The sequence below is a fragment of the Myotis myotis genome, unplaced genomic scaffold (genome assembly GCF_014108235.1).
Source record: "Myotis myotis isolate mMyoMyo1 unplaced genomic scaffold, mMyoMyo1.p scaffold_m19_p_12, whole genome shotgun sequence".
NCBI classification, from domain to species: Eukaryota; Metazoa; Chordata; class Mammalia; order Chiroptera; family Vespertilionidae; genus Myotis; species Myotis myotis.
This window is the reverse complement of record NW_023416316.1, coordinates 57,390,637-57,407,961: the sequence shown is the minus strand read 5'-3', so window position 1 is coordinate 57,407,961 and position 17,325 is coordinate 57,390,637. Positions and strand designations below refer to the sequence as shown.

The 17,325-nt window shown below is 42.6% G+C and overlaps 1 protein-coding gene across 11 annotated transcripts in view; it reads right to left on the bottom strand.

Annotated features, from left to right (window-relative positions):
* CNTLN (centlein) overlaps positions 1-13,651 on the bottom strand; it is a 262,113-nt gene extending 248,462 nt beyond the window's left edge. For 8 of the 11 annotated variants that reach the window (XR_004971322.1, XM_036331215.1, XM_036331216.1 and 5 more), the window contains exons 1-2: positions 13,231-13,650; positions 5,386-5,474 (exon numbers count right to left, since the gene is read on the bottom strand). Coding sequence is in view for 10 of the 11 variants with exons in the window: in XM_036331215.1 (XP_036187108.1) it covers positions 5,386-5,474; positions 13,231-13,581 (440 nt within the window). In the remaining variant the exon portion in view is untranslated. Of the gene's footprint in view, positions 1-5,385; positions 5,475-13,230 lie in introns of all 11 variants that reach the window. The other 3 variants (XM_036331217.1, XM_036331227.1, XM_036331226.1) reach the window with 3 other exon arrangements.
* Between the last annotated feature and the right edge of the window lie 3,674 nt (positions 13,652-17,325).

Below are 17,325 nucleotides of genomic sequence, written 5' to 3'. Positions count from 1 at the left end.
AAACAAACCAGATACCTGCTTTCAACAGCCGAGGCCTCAGAGCTGGAGCCAAGCCTCAGAGCTAAAGCTGGCCCAGAATAAAAAAAAAAAAAGAAAAAAAGGACAGGTTGGGAGCTTCAGTCACCCGCCAGCCTGAAAACAGCCCTCAGCCCCTCACCCAGACTGGCCAGGCACCCCAGTGGGGACTCCCACCCTGAAGGGGGTGTGACCAGCTGCAGACAGCCATCAGCCCCTCACCCAGGCTGGCCAGGCACCCAAGCGGGGCCCCCACCCTGATCCAGGACACCCTTCAGGGCTAACCAGCTGGCCCCCACCCGTGCACCAGGCCTCTATCCTATATAGTAAAAGAGTAATATGCCTCCCGGCACCAGGATCAGTGTGACAGGGGGCAGCGCCCAAACCCCCTGATCGCCCTGTGGCTCTGTGTGTGACGGGGGGCGGGGCCACAACCTCCCTATCCACCCTGCTCTGTTCATGACAGGGGAAGGCACCCCAACCCCCTGATCAGCCCTGCTCTGTGCCTGATAGGGGAGCGCTCCCCAACCCCCTGATCGCCCTGCGGCTCTGTGTGTGACAGGGTGCGGCGCCCAAACCCCCCCCCCAATGGGCCCTGCTCTGTGTGTGATGGGGTAGAGCCATAACCTCCCCATCGGGCATGCCCGGAGTGTGACAGTGGCGGCGCCCCAACCCCGATTGGCCCTGCTCTGTGGGTGATAGAGGGCGGCGCCCCAACCCCCCCCAGCACAGGCCCTGCTCTGTGTGTGATGGGGTAGAGCCATAAACTCCCCATCAGCCCTGCCCTGAGTGTGACAGGGTGTGGCGCCCCAACCCCCTGATCCGCCCTGCTCTGTGCGTGACAGGGTACGGAGCCCCAACCCCCCTGATGGACCCTGCTCTGTGAGTGACAGAGGGCAGCGCCCCAAGCCCGATTGGCCCTGCTCTGTGTGTGACAGGGGGTGGCGCTGCAACCTCCCCATCAACCCTGCCTTGAGTGTGGCAGGGGGCGGTGCCCCAATCCCCCAATCAGCCCTACCCTGAGCGTGACTGAGGGTGGCATCGCAACCTCCCAATCCGCCCTGCTCTGTGCATGACAGGGGGCGGCGCCCCAACTCCCCAATCGGCCCTGCTCTGAGCCTGACCAGGGGCTGCACCTAGGGATTGGGCCTGCCCTCTGCCACCCGGGAGCAGGCCTAAGCCAGCAGGTCGTTATCTCCCGAGGGGTCCCAGACTGTGAGAGGGCACAGGCCGGGCTGAGGGACCGCCCCCCTTCCCCCCGAGTGCACAAATTTTTGTGCACCGGGCCTCTAGTCTATATATATGAAAGCCCAGCGACCGGAACAGCAGAATGACCAGAACAACCTGTGGCTATGATGCACACTGCGGCAGCCAACCAGCCTGATCTGGTCCCTGATCCGCACCTGCCCCTCCAGGAGGCCAGGCCCCCGATCGGCCTCCAACACCCAGGTCAGGGTGAGGCCAGCTGGCCAACCTGCCATATCTCCTCCCCTGGTTGGCCTGATCTGATCAGCCCCGACTAGGGTGGCTCAGCCAGACCCCACCCATGCACAAATTCATGCACCAGGCCTCTAGTAATAATTATAAACATATATGTACCTAATAAACACAGGACCAAAATACATGAAGCAAAAATGACAGAAATGAAAAGAGAAATGGACAACTCAATTACAATAGTTGAAGACTTCAATAGCCTACACTGATGATTAATTTTATGTGGAAACCTGGAGGGTGTTTTTGTATATGATGACCATTTAAACTGGTGAATCTGAGTAAGCAGAATGTCCTCCATAATATAAGTGGGCCTCATCCAATGAGTGAAGGCCTGAATAGAACAAAAAGACCAGCCTCCATGAACAAGAAATTTTCCTTCAGTCTTTATCTGCATCATCAACTCTCCTGAGTCTCAAATGTGCCAGTCTACACTGCAGGTATGAACTTAACAGCCACCATAATTAAGTAATAAAATGTTTTTTAAATAATTATCTTTTTTTTTAAGAGTTCAGGTAGAGGAGAGCTTTTTTATTTATTTATTTTTTAAGCCCCAAGAATCAAGATGACTAATTAAGGAACCATTTACCAGAAAGCTGGGCTTCCCACTCATCCATGTTCAGAAGAGCTAACTGTAGTATTTTCCTACAACAAATGGCTGAGGATTACTTTCAAAACAACCATTTTCCTAATAACAGTTATCAGTAGGTTTAGAAAGCTATTGGTCCAAATTCATAAGCCAAGGGGCCATTATATAAATGAACTACAACAACGGAATTACCTGGAAAGCTTATTTTTTTTAAAAAAAAACTCCTAGATCTCATCTCTAGAGATTCAGTAGATCAGGGAAAAGACTCAGAGATCTACATTTAGGTAAATTCTCTAATATCTTATTCACAGTTAATTGTTACAGTAAACTTTGAGAATCTTTACTGTAAAGCAGTAATTCCAAAATTTTTCATTACATATCTATCTTATCAGCAAAAGGCTTTTGAGTGCCTACTCCCAATATATGTACATTTATAAATTGTATATCATATATATACACACACACACACACACACACACACCTTTATATAAATAAAGATTGTATATTTTATATGAGAGGCCTGGTGCATGAAATTCGTGCACAGGGGCTGGGAAGTTCCTCAGCCCGGCCTGTGCCCTTTCCCAATCCAGGATCCCTCCAGGGATGTCCGACTGCTGGTTTAGAGGTTAGAGAAAAACCTTGTGAGAGAAAAACAAAACAAAACAGAGGCCAATCCAGCCAGGGTGAGTTCTGAGGAACTAGAGTTAACTTCCTCCTTGAAGATTTGCCAGGCCAGGGAAGAGGGGAGGAAGGAGTGAGTGTGTGTGTCTGAGAGAGAGAGAGAGAGAGAGAGAGAGAGAGAGAGAGAGAGAGAGAGACCCCCCCCCCAAAGACTCCAGACTCTTTTGTTTTAAAGCACAAAACTTTGCTTTCCCCACGTTTATCGCATGTTTAAACACAAACCATCGTGTACTTCAAGCAACATGTATTAGGGAAGGAGACTGCAGCCTTAAAGCAAAGGGTGGGGTGTCAGAAGTGGGTAACTCCTCTGGTCCTCCCATCTGAAGCTCCTCTAGGACCTGCCTCTTTTCAAATCCACATTTATCTCTTGGCGCCTAGGAGGTTAGGGAGCCAGAATTATCCTGGGAGGGGAAGGTTAGGGGGACTGCATGTGTGGTATTCGCCCCAAGTTTCATTTCCTCACCCTCCTGGGTCGCTTTCCACCCCAACACTGATCCAGTTAATGGGGTCGGAGGTCTGCAGCTGGACACTTCCAAGCGGAGAGCGTGCTGGGGGCCAGGTGGTCCAGCTCTGAGGCCCCTGCGTCCTCGCCCCAACCCCGCCAGCTTCCCGCGTACGGGCAGCGGCTCAGGGTGTTCCACCCTGCTGTGCACCAGACTCAATCCGAGTGGGTGTGGGAAGAGATTGGGCAACTCCACGGCAAGCAGCTCCGTGGCTAGCGCCTTTGAATTGAGTGCCACTGGGGGGAAAAGAAAAGCCTCCCCAGAAAGACGTTTTTCAAAAGCTTTCCTTCCCCCAGCTGCCAGCAGCTAGCCCCACCCCCGCCGACACCCGCCTTGACCTGGCACCACCCGCATCCACCGCCACCCACCCTCCGTTCCCCATTCCCCTTAGGTGATCTGGGGAGGGAGGGGCCAGGAAGTTGGCCAGCAGGCCCCAATCAGGTGATCAGGGCGGTCAGTGTGCATCATAGTGACCAGGCATTCTGGTCATTCTGCCATAAGGGTCACTGGGCTTTTATATAGATAGATGAAAAATAGAAATATTAAATGATGAGAACAATGACCTAAAAATATTTTAATATTTGCTTCTGTCACAACCAAGAGTAAAGTGAAAATTAAAGAATAGCTTTGGAAAGTTAAAAAATATAACAAATTAGCAAGTTTAAAAATATATAAAAATAAAAAAGAGGAAGATAAAGAAAGAATAACAGAAATGACAACTGAAGTGCCAAGAATATATCTCCTCAAAGGCTTATTCTGCTAAAAAAACAGAGCGGGCAGAGTGATCACATTTTATCTCAAGGATGATTGAAGAAGTTACAAGGGTATGTTAACAAAAGACTTTATTCTGATTATCATAAGAGAAATCTGATTGATGAATTAGACATACAAGCAACAGGAGAAACTGATTACACTATTTTAAGAGTTCACAATAATCAAGGACAGTGAAATTAAACACTGATATATATATCACAGATTTTAAAAAGTTGAATGCCAGCAATAGTCGAATGATCCCAGGGCAAGTGACTCCAAATGTAAATGCAGTTCAAATTATCAAAAATAATATTCAGGTTACATAATCATGACTCCAATAAAGAAAAAGAAAAATGCATCCATATGCTTAGCTTCTCATTTAGGAAATGTAATGGAATTCATTTAATAGGAAAGCAAGTTTTTAATTGCTCTGCTAAGTGTCATGGGAGTACTGTATATCAAATGTTTGATAAGGAGTACCTAACATCACTCTGCTGTTTCTAATGACCAAGTAGAGGCCTAATAATCTACAGTTGAATAACGGCATCTCACACTGGATAATACAGAGTGTTAAGTGAAATCCCTCAACCTATTCCAGAATACTTACTACACTCTGGCAAGGTCATCCCAGGCTTTAAAGTAAATACTGCAATTATCTTAGGGGAAAATGGCGCATGACTAGGAAGATGTCAAGAAGAGCAATCTAAGAGTAAGAAGCCAAACAACAGGGACTTCTCCAATTTTTAAAGTTGAGCTGTAATAGCTCATATCTCTATTTCTTTCTCCTTCTCTCTCTCTCTCTCTCTCTCTCTCTCTCTCTCTCTCTCTCTCTCTCTCTCTCTCTCTCTCTCTGTCACAGTTTACCCCTTTCTTGCAAACTTCCCAAATATGTCAGAATATGAGCAAGAGATATGGCTTACTTATCTGTACTACCTGGTGAACTGGCATCCCTTGAAATAAATCAAATACTTTTATCATTTGGAAATCAAATACATCTCTTTCAGTTAGCGATTTTCAACTGGTGTGCTATAAGAATTTTGAAAACATGCATTACCTGACTAGTCAGAGGCACTGACCTCTTTTCCCTTAGATTTTCAAATAAAAAATGACAACAGCCAACACAATGATAGCCATCTGGTGTGAATGAATCAAAATTGTATTTTTTGACAGATGGGCAAAAAATATATTTTTTGGTGTGCCGCAGAAGTTTAGTAATTAGTTTATGTGTGCCATGAGATGAAAAAGGTTGAAAATTGCCACTTTAGGGGATTAACACCAAGTTCTAATTTTCATAATGAAGAAAAACAAATTCAACAAACGAAATACTCATGAAAAAATGACTGGGGCACTTACCTTTCCACAATCAAACTGACTGTTTGTGTGATATCTGGGTTTGTCACCTGGAGACGTTTCCACAAAGACCATACAAATTCTTTATCAGCCTTAAAAAAAAAAGAAGACATTTTAAATGTATTGCTTTGTAGCTGTAACGGAGAAGACAAAATGCTACATAAAGTTAAAAATGAAAACACCATATTACTTGATTACTAGTACTATAACTATAAAATAGATTCTTTTTTTTTAAATATATTTTATTGATTTTTTACAGAGAGGAAGGGAGAGAGATAGAGAGTTAGAAACATCGATGAGAAAGAAACATCGATCAGCTGCCTCCTGCACATCTCCTACTGGGGATATGCCCGCACCCCAGGTACATGCCCTTGACCGGAATCGAACCTGGGACCCTTCAGTCCGCAGGCCGACGCTCCATCCACTGAGCCAAACCGGTCTCGGCTATAAAATAGATTCTTAAAAAATATAGCAGGAAGCTTTCTTTTAAAAAGTTCTTGTACTGATAACCCATATATGCTTACACTATTTCTACCCTTCACATTTTAGAGTATAAACACTGAAATGCTGACTATTTTTTTTTAAATATATTTCTTTATTGATTTCAGAGAGGAAGGGAGAAGGAGAGAGAGATAGAAACATCAATGATGAGAGAGAATCATTGATCGGCTGCCTCCTGCACACCCCCTACTGGGGAATGAGCCCGCAACCCAGGCATGTGCCCTCGGCCGGAATCGAACCTGGGACCCTTCAGTTCGCAGGCTGACACTCTATCCACTGAGCCAAGCTGGCCAGGGCTGAAATGCTGACTATTAAGGTAAATTTGCTCTAAAAGGAAATGGCTCTCTAGCTATTGCTCCCTTTTCAGCAAAATTCCTTGAAAGAGCCCCTTCTGTCTCCATTTCTTTAATTCCCATTTACTCTATAACCTCCTCCAGTCAGATTTCCCTTCTCACTATTATGCTAAAATCATTTCTAAAGGTCATCTATATACCCAAATCCAAATGGACAATAAACAGTTTCAGTCCATAAGGCCTTGATCAGTTGGTATCAACTGTTGACTGCTAGGAATCGCTTTTGGGGAGTTTGTGTTTTCTTTCAATAGTGATGCTCTAGAGATTCTGATTTAATTTGTTTCAGGTAAGGTTCAAGTATTTTTTAAAAGCTCCTGAGGTAATTCTGTGCACACAATTTTGAGAACCACTGCTCTAGGTGAACTCATTTAATCCCATGGTTTTATATATCAACTCTACTCTGATGACTCTCACATTTCTCTTCCTAGCTATCTCCTCTACCCATATCTTGAATCTCCAACTGCCTAACAATTCTACTTGAGTGCCTAACAGGTATCCCAAATTTAACTTACCAAAAATAAAATGTTTGATTTCCTACCCTTTCCGAAACCTACACCTCTGTTTCTCAGAAAATGACACCATCTACTCATTTGTTCAAAAGCCTACGATTCAATCTGAGTTGCTCTCTTTTCCCCATATTTCATATCCAAACCATTAGTAAATCCTATTGGCCTTAGCTACAAAATATATCCCAATTCTAATCACTTCTCAACTCTCCCATAACTATCACCCTTGTCCAAGTCAAGTCCATCTATTGCCCAGCTCTCCACAATGGCCCCCGCCTAGCCTTTTAACAAGTCAAAATCCTCCAATTGATCCCTGACAATTAGGAAAAGAATCCAAACTCTTTACCAAGACTACAAGACCCCCCATTATCTGGCCCCACATACGCCTGTTCAACCTCATCTATCACTCTTTCCCTTGTTCACACTGCCTTTTTTGCTCCACCTGTACCAGAGCCTTTGTACATGTACTATCCACCAGATCTTCATGTAGATTATTCCTTCACTTCATTTAGGTCTTGGCTTAAATGTCAACTCTTCAGGAAGACTTCCCTAATTATACTTATAGCTACCAAAATTGGTAAGTCTCTGGTTAAACCCTTGACCTGTTTAATTTTTTTTTTTTTACAGCACATTTTAAAATACTATTTTTGATTATTTGTTCATGTTTACTTGTGTGGCAGATATCACTTACCTGTAGCTCTTTCTATCACCCATTATCCCCTTCCTATTAGTTACAGAAAACATTTTAGCTCTTTGCTGCCCAATTAAAAGACAGGCCTCACTTGCCTGTAAGCTATGTGACTATGCTCTGCCAATAAAATATAAGAAGTGTTGTTGGAAATTTTAAAATTAGTTTTATGTCTACCAATTGTGTTAGAAATATTTTTTCCAGTATGTTGTTGTTTAACTACCTTTGGGGAGAAAAGGTATTTATTTCATATATTCAAATTTATCCATCAATTACATTATAGCTTGTGGATTTTATGTACCATTTAGAAGACCTTTTCTACTCCAATATTAGAAATATATTTACCTATATTTACTTCTAAACTTTTATGTTTTCATTTTTTAATGCTTTAAGTTTTATCTATTCTGTGTTGTTTTTCTTTAAAGACTTCTGACGGCCTGAATACTAGAGAGTACTATAACAATCCTTATACATCATGCATTATTTTATCCATTTAAAAGTAAGAATTCAACATTTGAGCTAAAGACAAGAAATGTCAATACAGGGTGTGCAAAAATAGGTTTGCAGTTTTAAGTATGCAAAAATAGTTTATTCTTATATTATTTATTAACTAGAGGCCCAATGCAAGAAATTCGTGCAAGGGGCTCGGCCCATCGCAGCCCTGGCTGCCTTATGGCCCCACCCACTGGTCCTTCCAGAAGGTCATCCGGAAGGTCATTCTGGAAGGTTATCCTGCCATCAGGTCTAATTAGCATATTAGCTCTTTATTATATAGGATTATTGCATTATTTGCCATACGAACTGTAAGACTACTTTTGCCCATTCCATATATAAACATGTCATAACCTACTCAAAAAGCAATGAAAATATGGAAAAAGTAAGCTAATACAACATTATGTGCTTTAATATCCCTATTTTTAAAAGGTACGTTGATGACATTACAAAATCTCTTGAAACCAATGTTAGCTATAAATATATCTTCTAGCTTGCTTCCAAACAAATTAGCAAAGATTGACATGTATTTTAATCTCAACTAAAGTACTAAGCAAGAAATAGAAATAAGAATGCAAAAAAATGTTTTCAACATTTATAAAATAACTGAATTACTTCAGCTTAAAAAAGTATGACTTACTAATAAAGGACTTGGCTCTAGCAGTGAAAGTGACATAAGGAATCTATAAATATCTGTTGAGAAAATGTTTACACTTTAATTTATACTTTTTTCTTTTTGTTGTTGTTATGGTTAGTGGTTATTTTACATCTCTCCTTCAATCCCCAACAAAGAGAAAATAATAATAAATTCTCCTTAAGCTGTTTATATTATAGAGTCCAGAGAAAAAAGCCTCCTTCTGAGGAAAAGAATCCTGTAAAAAAACTCTATCACTCTATTGTTTACAGTTTATACCCAGAAGTCATTTTGGGAAGTACTTGCTAATTTCCAAATTTCTTTATTTTAAAATTTCATTATTAATTTCTTTCTTTTATTTATGGTCAGTAACAGTATGCAGGTTTTCTTTTTTACCTAAAAATACTCAAATGCATAAGTGATACCTAGTTTGAAAGAAAAAGTTCTTTTATGAGCAATAAAATGCTATGAATGGATGTGGGACTAGTCTATGTATTAGTTTTTATGAGTGCCTCAGTTATTTAAATAGTATATCATCTTCAATGTGGATTATACTTCTAGTTGCTAAAAAGACTTCCTTTCATATACGAAAAGAAATAAAGGCTCCAGAAAACACAAAACTAGTTTTCAAACTGTTCCAGACATTATTAAAACAAGAAAACTAACCACTGCCAATAACACTGTCTTTATGTTTTCCTATATTTCACTTCTTTAGAACACTTAAATATTTTCTTTAAAAAAAAACACAAACCTTTAAAAATTACTCATAAAATTATTATTACTTACAGACCTTCTACACAGAATCGAATAATTAAATTTTAAAATCCTTCTCACAGTTTATTAAACTCAGCCAATGAATGAGTTGACCAAATGCTAGGAGACTTGAGCCTAAATTATCTTAGCAGTGGATTAGCTTTGACTTTCACTTATCTGCTAGCATGGAAATATATATCCACTTTACAGATACAGACACCCAAAACTGTCTTTTTCACTGGTTCCTAATCTACCAGCCCCCAGTTCAGTGTCTAACAACATAATAGGCCACCAATTGACCTTTACTGGAGGAATGAATTCAATAAACATATGAAATATATTTCCCATATTTAAACAAAAAATGGAAGGAGTTTAATTACAAAGTATAGTACAAAGTAGCCACTCAATAAATTATGAAAATTAACTGCATGAAAATATTCACCTCCCAGAATAAAGATACTATCAATGATAAGGATTCTAATTATTTAATACAGCATGTTCTCAATTTTTTTTTTCTTTTTGAGTGACTGGACAGCACAGCTAAATGTATAACAAAAAAATAATAACTGGCTGAGTTCTCTGGTCATATACTCTTAATTCCAATATTTGATGCTTCTTGAAAGTTAGTTTCATCATTAAAGTTGAAATAGTGAATATATATTTCATTTAAACACCCTAATTAATTTTCACCTGAAATTGGTTTACAGCGTTTTGACTGCTACTAACAAAGGAACTAAGCTTTGATATATACATACACATACACATACATACATATGTTACACATACTTTTTCTCATCTGATATTACAAAAGGAGTAATAAATGTCTACATACAGGTACCCACATCATCCTTTGTCACAAATAGCACATATTCTTGAATAATCAAAATATGGTGAAGTTGGGTTCTAAACAATGGACAAAGCATCAATGTCATGGACTTAAAATTAGCCTTTGGAGCATCATTGAACATTCCTTTGGAAAAAGCTACATTTGGAAGCTCATGTCCTATCCTTAATAAACCCAAGACAGACAGCTTTTCTCCCATCTTGTAATTAATCATGTTTTCTTAAACTAAGCATTATGTGTATGTTGCTTGCTAATCTGAGACCATATGGAAAAAGTTTAATTAAATATACAATCACATAGAGTAGAATAAGATGTTCATATTCAAAGAAACATTTGGAACTGAGATTGTTTTCTATTACATGCTTATTCTGAGTCATTCCCATAGAGGGGAGATATGGAATCACTCAAACTTCTTATTTCTCCAAGTACATATAATTAAATTCCTGTGAGTTAAATGGGGGGGGGGGGGGGGAACTAACCTAAATGAAGCTATGTACTACTTATGACCAGAGACTTAATTATCAGATTTTTTTTTTTACCAAACTGTACATTTGACCCATTACTAGGTTGTGAAATGAATTTAAATCTGAGATCTGAGCTGCATTTTCTTAAATAACAATTTAAAAGAAAATATCAGTTAATAACATAGTAAATATTCTTTCTGAAATTATGTGTGTCTGTATGATGTGTATACTAGGTTGAGATGTAAAATGAATGTCCTATTTTGGAAATTGTAATTTTGTAAAGATTTGAAAAAATATTGGGTTAATACTTTATATCCTTGGGTAGTGTGATTTCTAGCTGAATAAGTGGAAGAACAAGCAAAAAAAAATATGTAAAAGTGAATGTTTAATTCCTTAAATACTTGTTTACAAAACAAGTGGGAGTTCGACTTCCCCTGTTTCTCCAAGAGCAGGAGTATGGTTTGACTGAAGTTTTATGATACTCGGGAAACTAGCAATCTTGTCTCACATTACTGGAATGGCTATGATCACCTAAGTGTCAATATTACAAAAATCTCAGGTACCACTGCTCTAAGCTAATTATGGCCATCTCTATTCTTACATCTGCCTAGAATACTGCATTCATCTTCCTAGTCCCTTCTATGTCCAACATCACAAAGGCCAACCAACACCCTGTTTGAAGCCAATTTTTTAAAGACTGTAACAGTGGATGTATTTAGGGCAGTGGTTCTCAACCTTGGCTGCACATTAGAATCACCTGGGAATCTTTTTAAAATCCTTATTTCCGGAATGAGGCCCAGAAATCAGGATTTTAAAAAGATTGCCAGGTGATTCTAATGTGCAGCCAAGGTTGAGAACCACTGATTTAGGGGAAGAGGCCAGTCACCGGGCTGTTTCCAACAGATTTTCTAAATCAAATCAATCATAAAAAGTAACTATCTTAGCTCCTCTTAGCCACTAGCGGTGGTTCTCAACCTTCTGGCCCTTTAAATACAGTTCCTCATGTTGTGACCCCCAACCATAAAATTATTTTTGTTGCTACTTCATAACTGTAACGTTGCTACTGTTATGAATCGTAATGTAAATATCTGATATGCAGGAAGGTCTTAGGCGACCCCTGTCGCCAAAGCGGTCGTGACCCACAGGTTGAGAACCGCTGCAAGGGCATAACTCTGGGAAATACAGAATGAGGGATATGAAGGCAAGTGTAGAAGATATGGGCACAGAGTACCTTAGGACCCCAAAGTAACAAGGGTTACAGTGAAACAATGGTTTCCTATTTGTAAACTACGCAAGGGTGAGGGGTGCAGAGGGCACCATGCTTTACTTCTCTAGCATCTTAATCTCTTCCATCCTTATCCACTGAAGAATAGAAAATGGAAAAATAAAAAAGGAGGCAGCCACCTAATACCCACCCACTTGTTTAAACAAAAGGCATATTCAATTTCAACGAGGGTGTCCTGTTTTTACAGCCCCGAGTCAATCAGCAAGGACCTACAAAAGGGGCAAAATCATCCAACAGCACAAACTCTGAATTTCATGGATTTTTATTCCTCTCCTCAACCTTCTGGCCCTTTAAATACAGTTGCTCCTGTTGTGACCCAACCATAAAATTATTTTCGTTGCTACTTCATAACTGTAATGTTGCTGCTGTTATGAATCGTAATGTCAATATCTGACATGCAGGAGGGTCTTAGGCGACCCCTGTGAAAGGGTCGTTCGACCACCAAAGGGGTCGCGACCCACAGGTTGAGAACCGCTGATTCGCTGATTCCACTCCTAAAGACACCTTGGTGTTTTGCGGCTCCCGATTGGTTCTGTCTCAAAGACAGTGATCCAAAGACCTACTCTGGAGTGAACCCCAACATTGAATGACCCAACCCCGTCTAAAGGCCCTGCAAACAGCCAGCGAGTGTGGTCAGGATGCAGCATGAAAGGGCCATCAACTCTCTCTGCACATGATCCAGCCACCTCTGGTGCACACACTCTGCACATCACGGAACGCCATGTGCACGCCGCTGACCTAGGAAATGACATTAGACTCTAATAATTGGAGTAAAATTTCCCGCTCGAGGACCGGGGGGCCTCCTGTGGCGGGTTCCTAAGGATCAAGCATCACCTACTGTGTGTGCAAGTTCCCGGCCCAAGGCGCCCTCAAAGTTATGGGTCTGTTTCCAACTTAAGTTGACTGACAAGAGAAGGTGTGGGTTTGAACATTAAAAACAGGCTCCTCCCTCGGTGCATTTGACTTGAACGAGTGTTTAAACTTTCCTGTTCCGCATTTCAGCGCGTGCCCTGCACGCCGCGCCCGCGGCACCCAGAGCCTCTGCGGCTCGGCGGAGACTGGGCTTGGGGAGGAGGTGCGGGGAGGGCGTGACTGCCGGTCCAGGCGGCACCCAAGCGAAGAGAACCAAACCCGGGGAACCGAGAGCTCAGTCCGCGGCTGTGCAGGGAGGGGCGGGAGCCCGCGGGCGGGCGGGCAGCGGGGAGCCGGGAGGGAGCGCCGCGGGCGGGGCTGGCTAGGTCCCCAACCCGCGCGGCCACGCAGCCCGAGGCGGAGGCAGAGGGTCGCGCCTCCCCACAGGCCCCGGCCCGCCGCGGAGGCCTCGATACCTGACACAGGGCCAGCTCCTCCTTGAGGCTGCTCAGCTCTTCCTCCAGCAGCTGCATCCGGGCCACCATGACCTCCTCTACCGAGATGCCCTCTAGCCGCTCGGACCCCGGGGGCGCCCTGAGCAGGGGAGCCTGAGCCGGAGCTGACCCCCCCGGCCCTCGCTGGCCCCCCGACCCCTCTCTACTCGGCCAGGGTATGTCGCCTCGGTCCACGACGCCCTCCCGCGCCTCACCGCCGAGGCCCGAGGCCTCGCTGCTCACTGCGTGGACCGCAGCTCCCCGCCCAACACGTGAGGACCGGGTCCCCGAAAGCCGCGGAGGAGGCGGAGGGGGCGGCGAGCGCGCCGCCATGGCCTACGGCTGCTAACGGGTCAAGTTCCTTCTTGGAGACTCCACCTCCCCTTCCCCATCCTGGCCAGCCCGGAGCGCCGGTCTGCGCATGCGCCAGCCTTTTCCCGCCTCGGCGCGCGGGGTCTCGCGCTCGCGGGTCCGGGCGGGCTTCCCGCGGGCCGCGCGCCCGGCGCCAGCGTCGGACTGCGCACGCGCCACGGCTCATCCCGCGCGCGGCCGCGGCCAGCGCTGCCGGAGGCTTCAGTCCCGCACGCCTCGGCTTGTCACTCATCCAACCTCCCTACCCCGCACGCCATTCAAGCCGGCATCTCCCCTCGTAGAGCCTTCCCTGCGAGCCCCTCGTGACCCTCCCTGTGATTCCTGGCCCCCAAGGCCCCGGCCAACTCCTTTGTCACGTCTCACTGAGCGCCCTGGAGTGTGGGTGACACGGCGAATCTCTCCTGCGCCGGTGCAGGCGCCTGGAGGACGGGGAGTGAGTTTCAGGCTGGCGTTTCCCTTTGCAAAACCGCTTCACCTAGATCGGACATCCAGCTGACGGGTGCCCTGGAGAGGTGCAAAGCCTTGTGCTGAGCTGGGGCTCTCAGGCAGGTTCCCCATTTGCATGACGATCTTCTCGTCCCCCTTTGTCTTTGGTTCTGCAAGAGTCGTGATTTCCTTTGCATTTTTGTCAGCCGCTTCATGTGCTGGCTGAACGTCAGAGCGAGTGTGACCCACCGTCACTGCCTGACAGTGTGGGTCCTTGGAACAACTGGAAGTCAATAATTCGGAGCGCGGTTAAGGAAACAAGACCAGCAGCCCCGCATTGTTCAAGGGTCAGCCCCGCATTGTTTCCATGTTTCAACTGTACATGGAAAATTCCAGAAATTGCCAAAAAAAAAAGTCATAAAAGAAAAAGGATACAGCTTTCTGTATCCTTTTTAAAAGAATTGCTTTTCCTCCTCCCTGCTATCTCTTGCTTTATAAACTTCGAATAGGCAACATTCTCTTTCTTTGTCATCATAACACGTTCTACCAGGGATCCGTTTAATGAGATGTACATTGCACCAGCCATAGAGTTCCACCTAAAGCTGGATCTGCTCCCTTCGGGAGAAAGGGCGCCAGAGTATTGCAGAGCTGGGTGGGGAGGAGAGGACTGGGAGCAGGGGGTGCCGGCTGTCACTGATGACCTCTCCGTGTGATCAAAACTATGGCTCTGTGGCCCGAATCTAGTCCACACTCAAGAGACAGCCCCCTCCCCAAATCAGAAGCCGGTGAAGGCGAGATGAGTGAGCTTCCTTCCCTCTCATTTAGAAAAGGTTGACTTTAGAAACAGCACATATAAGCCTGTGTTGCAAGTCCCTGCCACGTTGACCGTTCACTATAGGCTGAGTCCATGGCTGAGCACTTTTCGTATAAGTACTTACTCCCTTCTCACAGCATCACAGTAAAATAGATACTCCCATGTTACCAGTGAGCCTCACGAGATTGTTGTTCCTTGCCGGAAGTCCCACATCTGGCATTAGAAAAGCAAGGATAGGAATCCACTTAACTCTAAAACCTGTGCCTTTGATCTCTACCCTTACTCCGGGCACTAGTCACTTGAAATACAGCATTAGGTCTGACAGCATGTAAGATTTCACTGGGCTTCAGATTCACATGTTTGGCACAAAGTCAATGTGAATGCATTTTTAATAGCTGCTTGGTATTCACTCAAAAGTGCATCATTTCGCCTGATTGTAGAAAGATTCTTTTGGAAAGCAGTGAAAATTCTTAAGTGCAGTGGATAAATACACATATTTGACTCAAGGATAAAATCCTGAATCTATACCTAGGTAGACAATTTTTTAACTTTCTTTTTATTATGGTAAAATACCCATACCATAAAATTTACCATTTATTTTAAAGTGCGTGAAAATAAAGAAGAAATTCAGTGTCATTAAGTACATTCACAATGTTAGGCAACCATTACCACTAGTTCCAGAACATTTTCACCACCCCAAAGCCAAACCCTATACCCATTAAACAGTCACTCCCCATTTAACGCCCCCCCCCCAACCACCGCCACTCTCCCAAGCTCAAGATAACCACCAACCTGCTTTCTGTCTCTATAGATTAGACTATTCCATTTAATGTAAATGAAACCATACAGTACATAGCATAATGTTTCCAAGCTTCTTCCCTTCAGCATAATGTTTTCAGGCTTCATCCAATTTGAGGATGTATTAATATTTCATTCTTTTTTTTATTGCTGAATAGTATTCCACTGTATGGATATCTTACAATTTGTTTTTCCATTCATCCATTGATGGGCATTTGGGTTGATTCCACCTTCTGCCTATTGTAAGTAGAGCTGCTATGAACATTCACATAGAGGTTATTCTTTGAACAGCTATTTTCAATTATTTTGTGTATATATATCTAGGCGTGTAACTGCTGGGTCATGTGGTAATTTTATGTTTAACTTACTGAGGAATCTCCAAACTGTTTTTCCACAGTCTACAGTGGTTTCACAACTTTATATTCCTACCAACTATGTTATAAAATTCCAATTTCTCTGCATTCTCACCAATACTTGTTTTCCTTTTGTAAAAAATATTTTCTCTTTATGGCCATACTTGTGGGAGTGAAGTGATACCTCATTGTAGTTTTGGTTTGCATTTCTCTAATGACTAATAACATTAATCATCTTTTCATGAACTTGTTGCACATTTGTTTATCTTCTTTGGAGAAATGTCTATGTTCTTTGTCCATTTTTTATGTGCGTTATTGTTGTCTTTTTGTTGTTGAGTTGTAAGTGTTCTTTACTGGCAGATAATTTTTAAGAATAGAAACTTGCACTTTTTTAGAAGTGTACATAGGAAGCTTTTTCATGTATTAGTTATTTTCTGAAATGACAGAAATGTGAAATATTGAATATTAACATATGTAACTCAGGAAGATAAGTTAAAAATCTGTAATACTACTTGAATTAAAATGTGCAAAACAATCAACAGTGTTTCTCCTATGCAATTCTTTGTTCAAACATTTAAGAGTGATGATGTCTGTTCTGCAGGTATATGTAATAAAGTCTGCTGAGGATGAAGTAAGTTAGAATATAGAAACACATAATTATATTCATATCATCATTATATAGATAAAATACTGGGAGAAATGTACAAATTAATAAGGTATTGAAATCACACCTATCACCTTAATTTTAAAAATGTATTTCTAATTTCTGTTTAAAAGAGAAAAAATGTGTTAAGAATTTCTTAGCCCTTATGCTTCCTTGTTTCCAGAAATAATGCCAAGTTTTAAGACATGTCTATGTCTTTACCAATTTGGTATAAGTTTTATTTGGTCAGCAGAATATACTTATTACATTTGAAACCACTGTTAGGTATCGGTAAAACCGTAAATATCATAGATTTCTTTTATATCATTTGAAATTTATCTTATGTTTAAGGTTTTTCCATATACTAAGAATTTAAATAAAAAAATAGCCTGCTGCCTACACCTTAAACACTGAAAAGAATCCCACAAACTAGAATATGACAAGGTGACACTTGAATCAGCAGCAGACATATCATGTCAGTCTACTGTGGACAAATTGCACTATAGGAATTAGTCTGTTGGCTATCAAATCTGACTGGGAGTTTCCCTTATGTAATCTTGAACTACCCCATCTGCTGAAGGCAGGGAAAGACCCAAGAAAAAAGACAGACTACTCCTTATTGGTAGGTGGCAGGTTTAATAAATAAGGGAATTTACTGAAGGGGCTTGTCT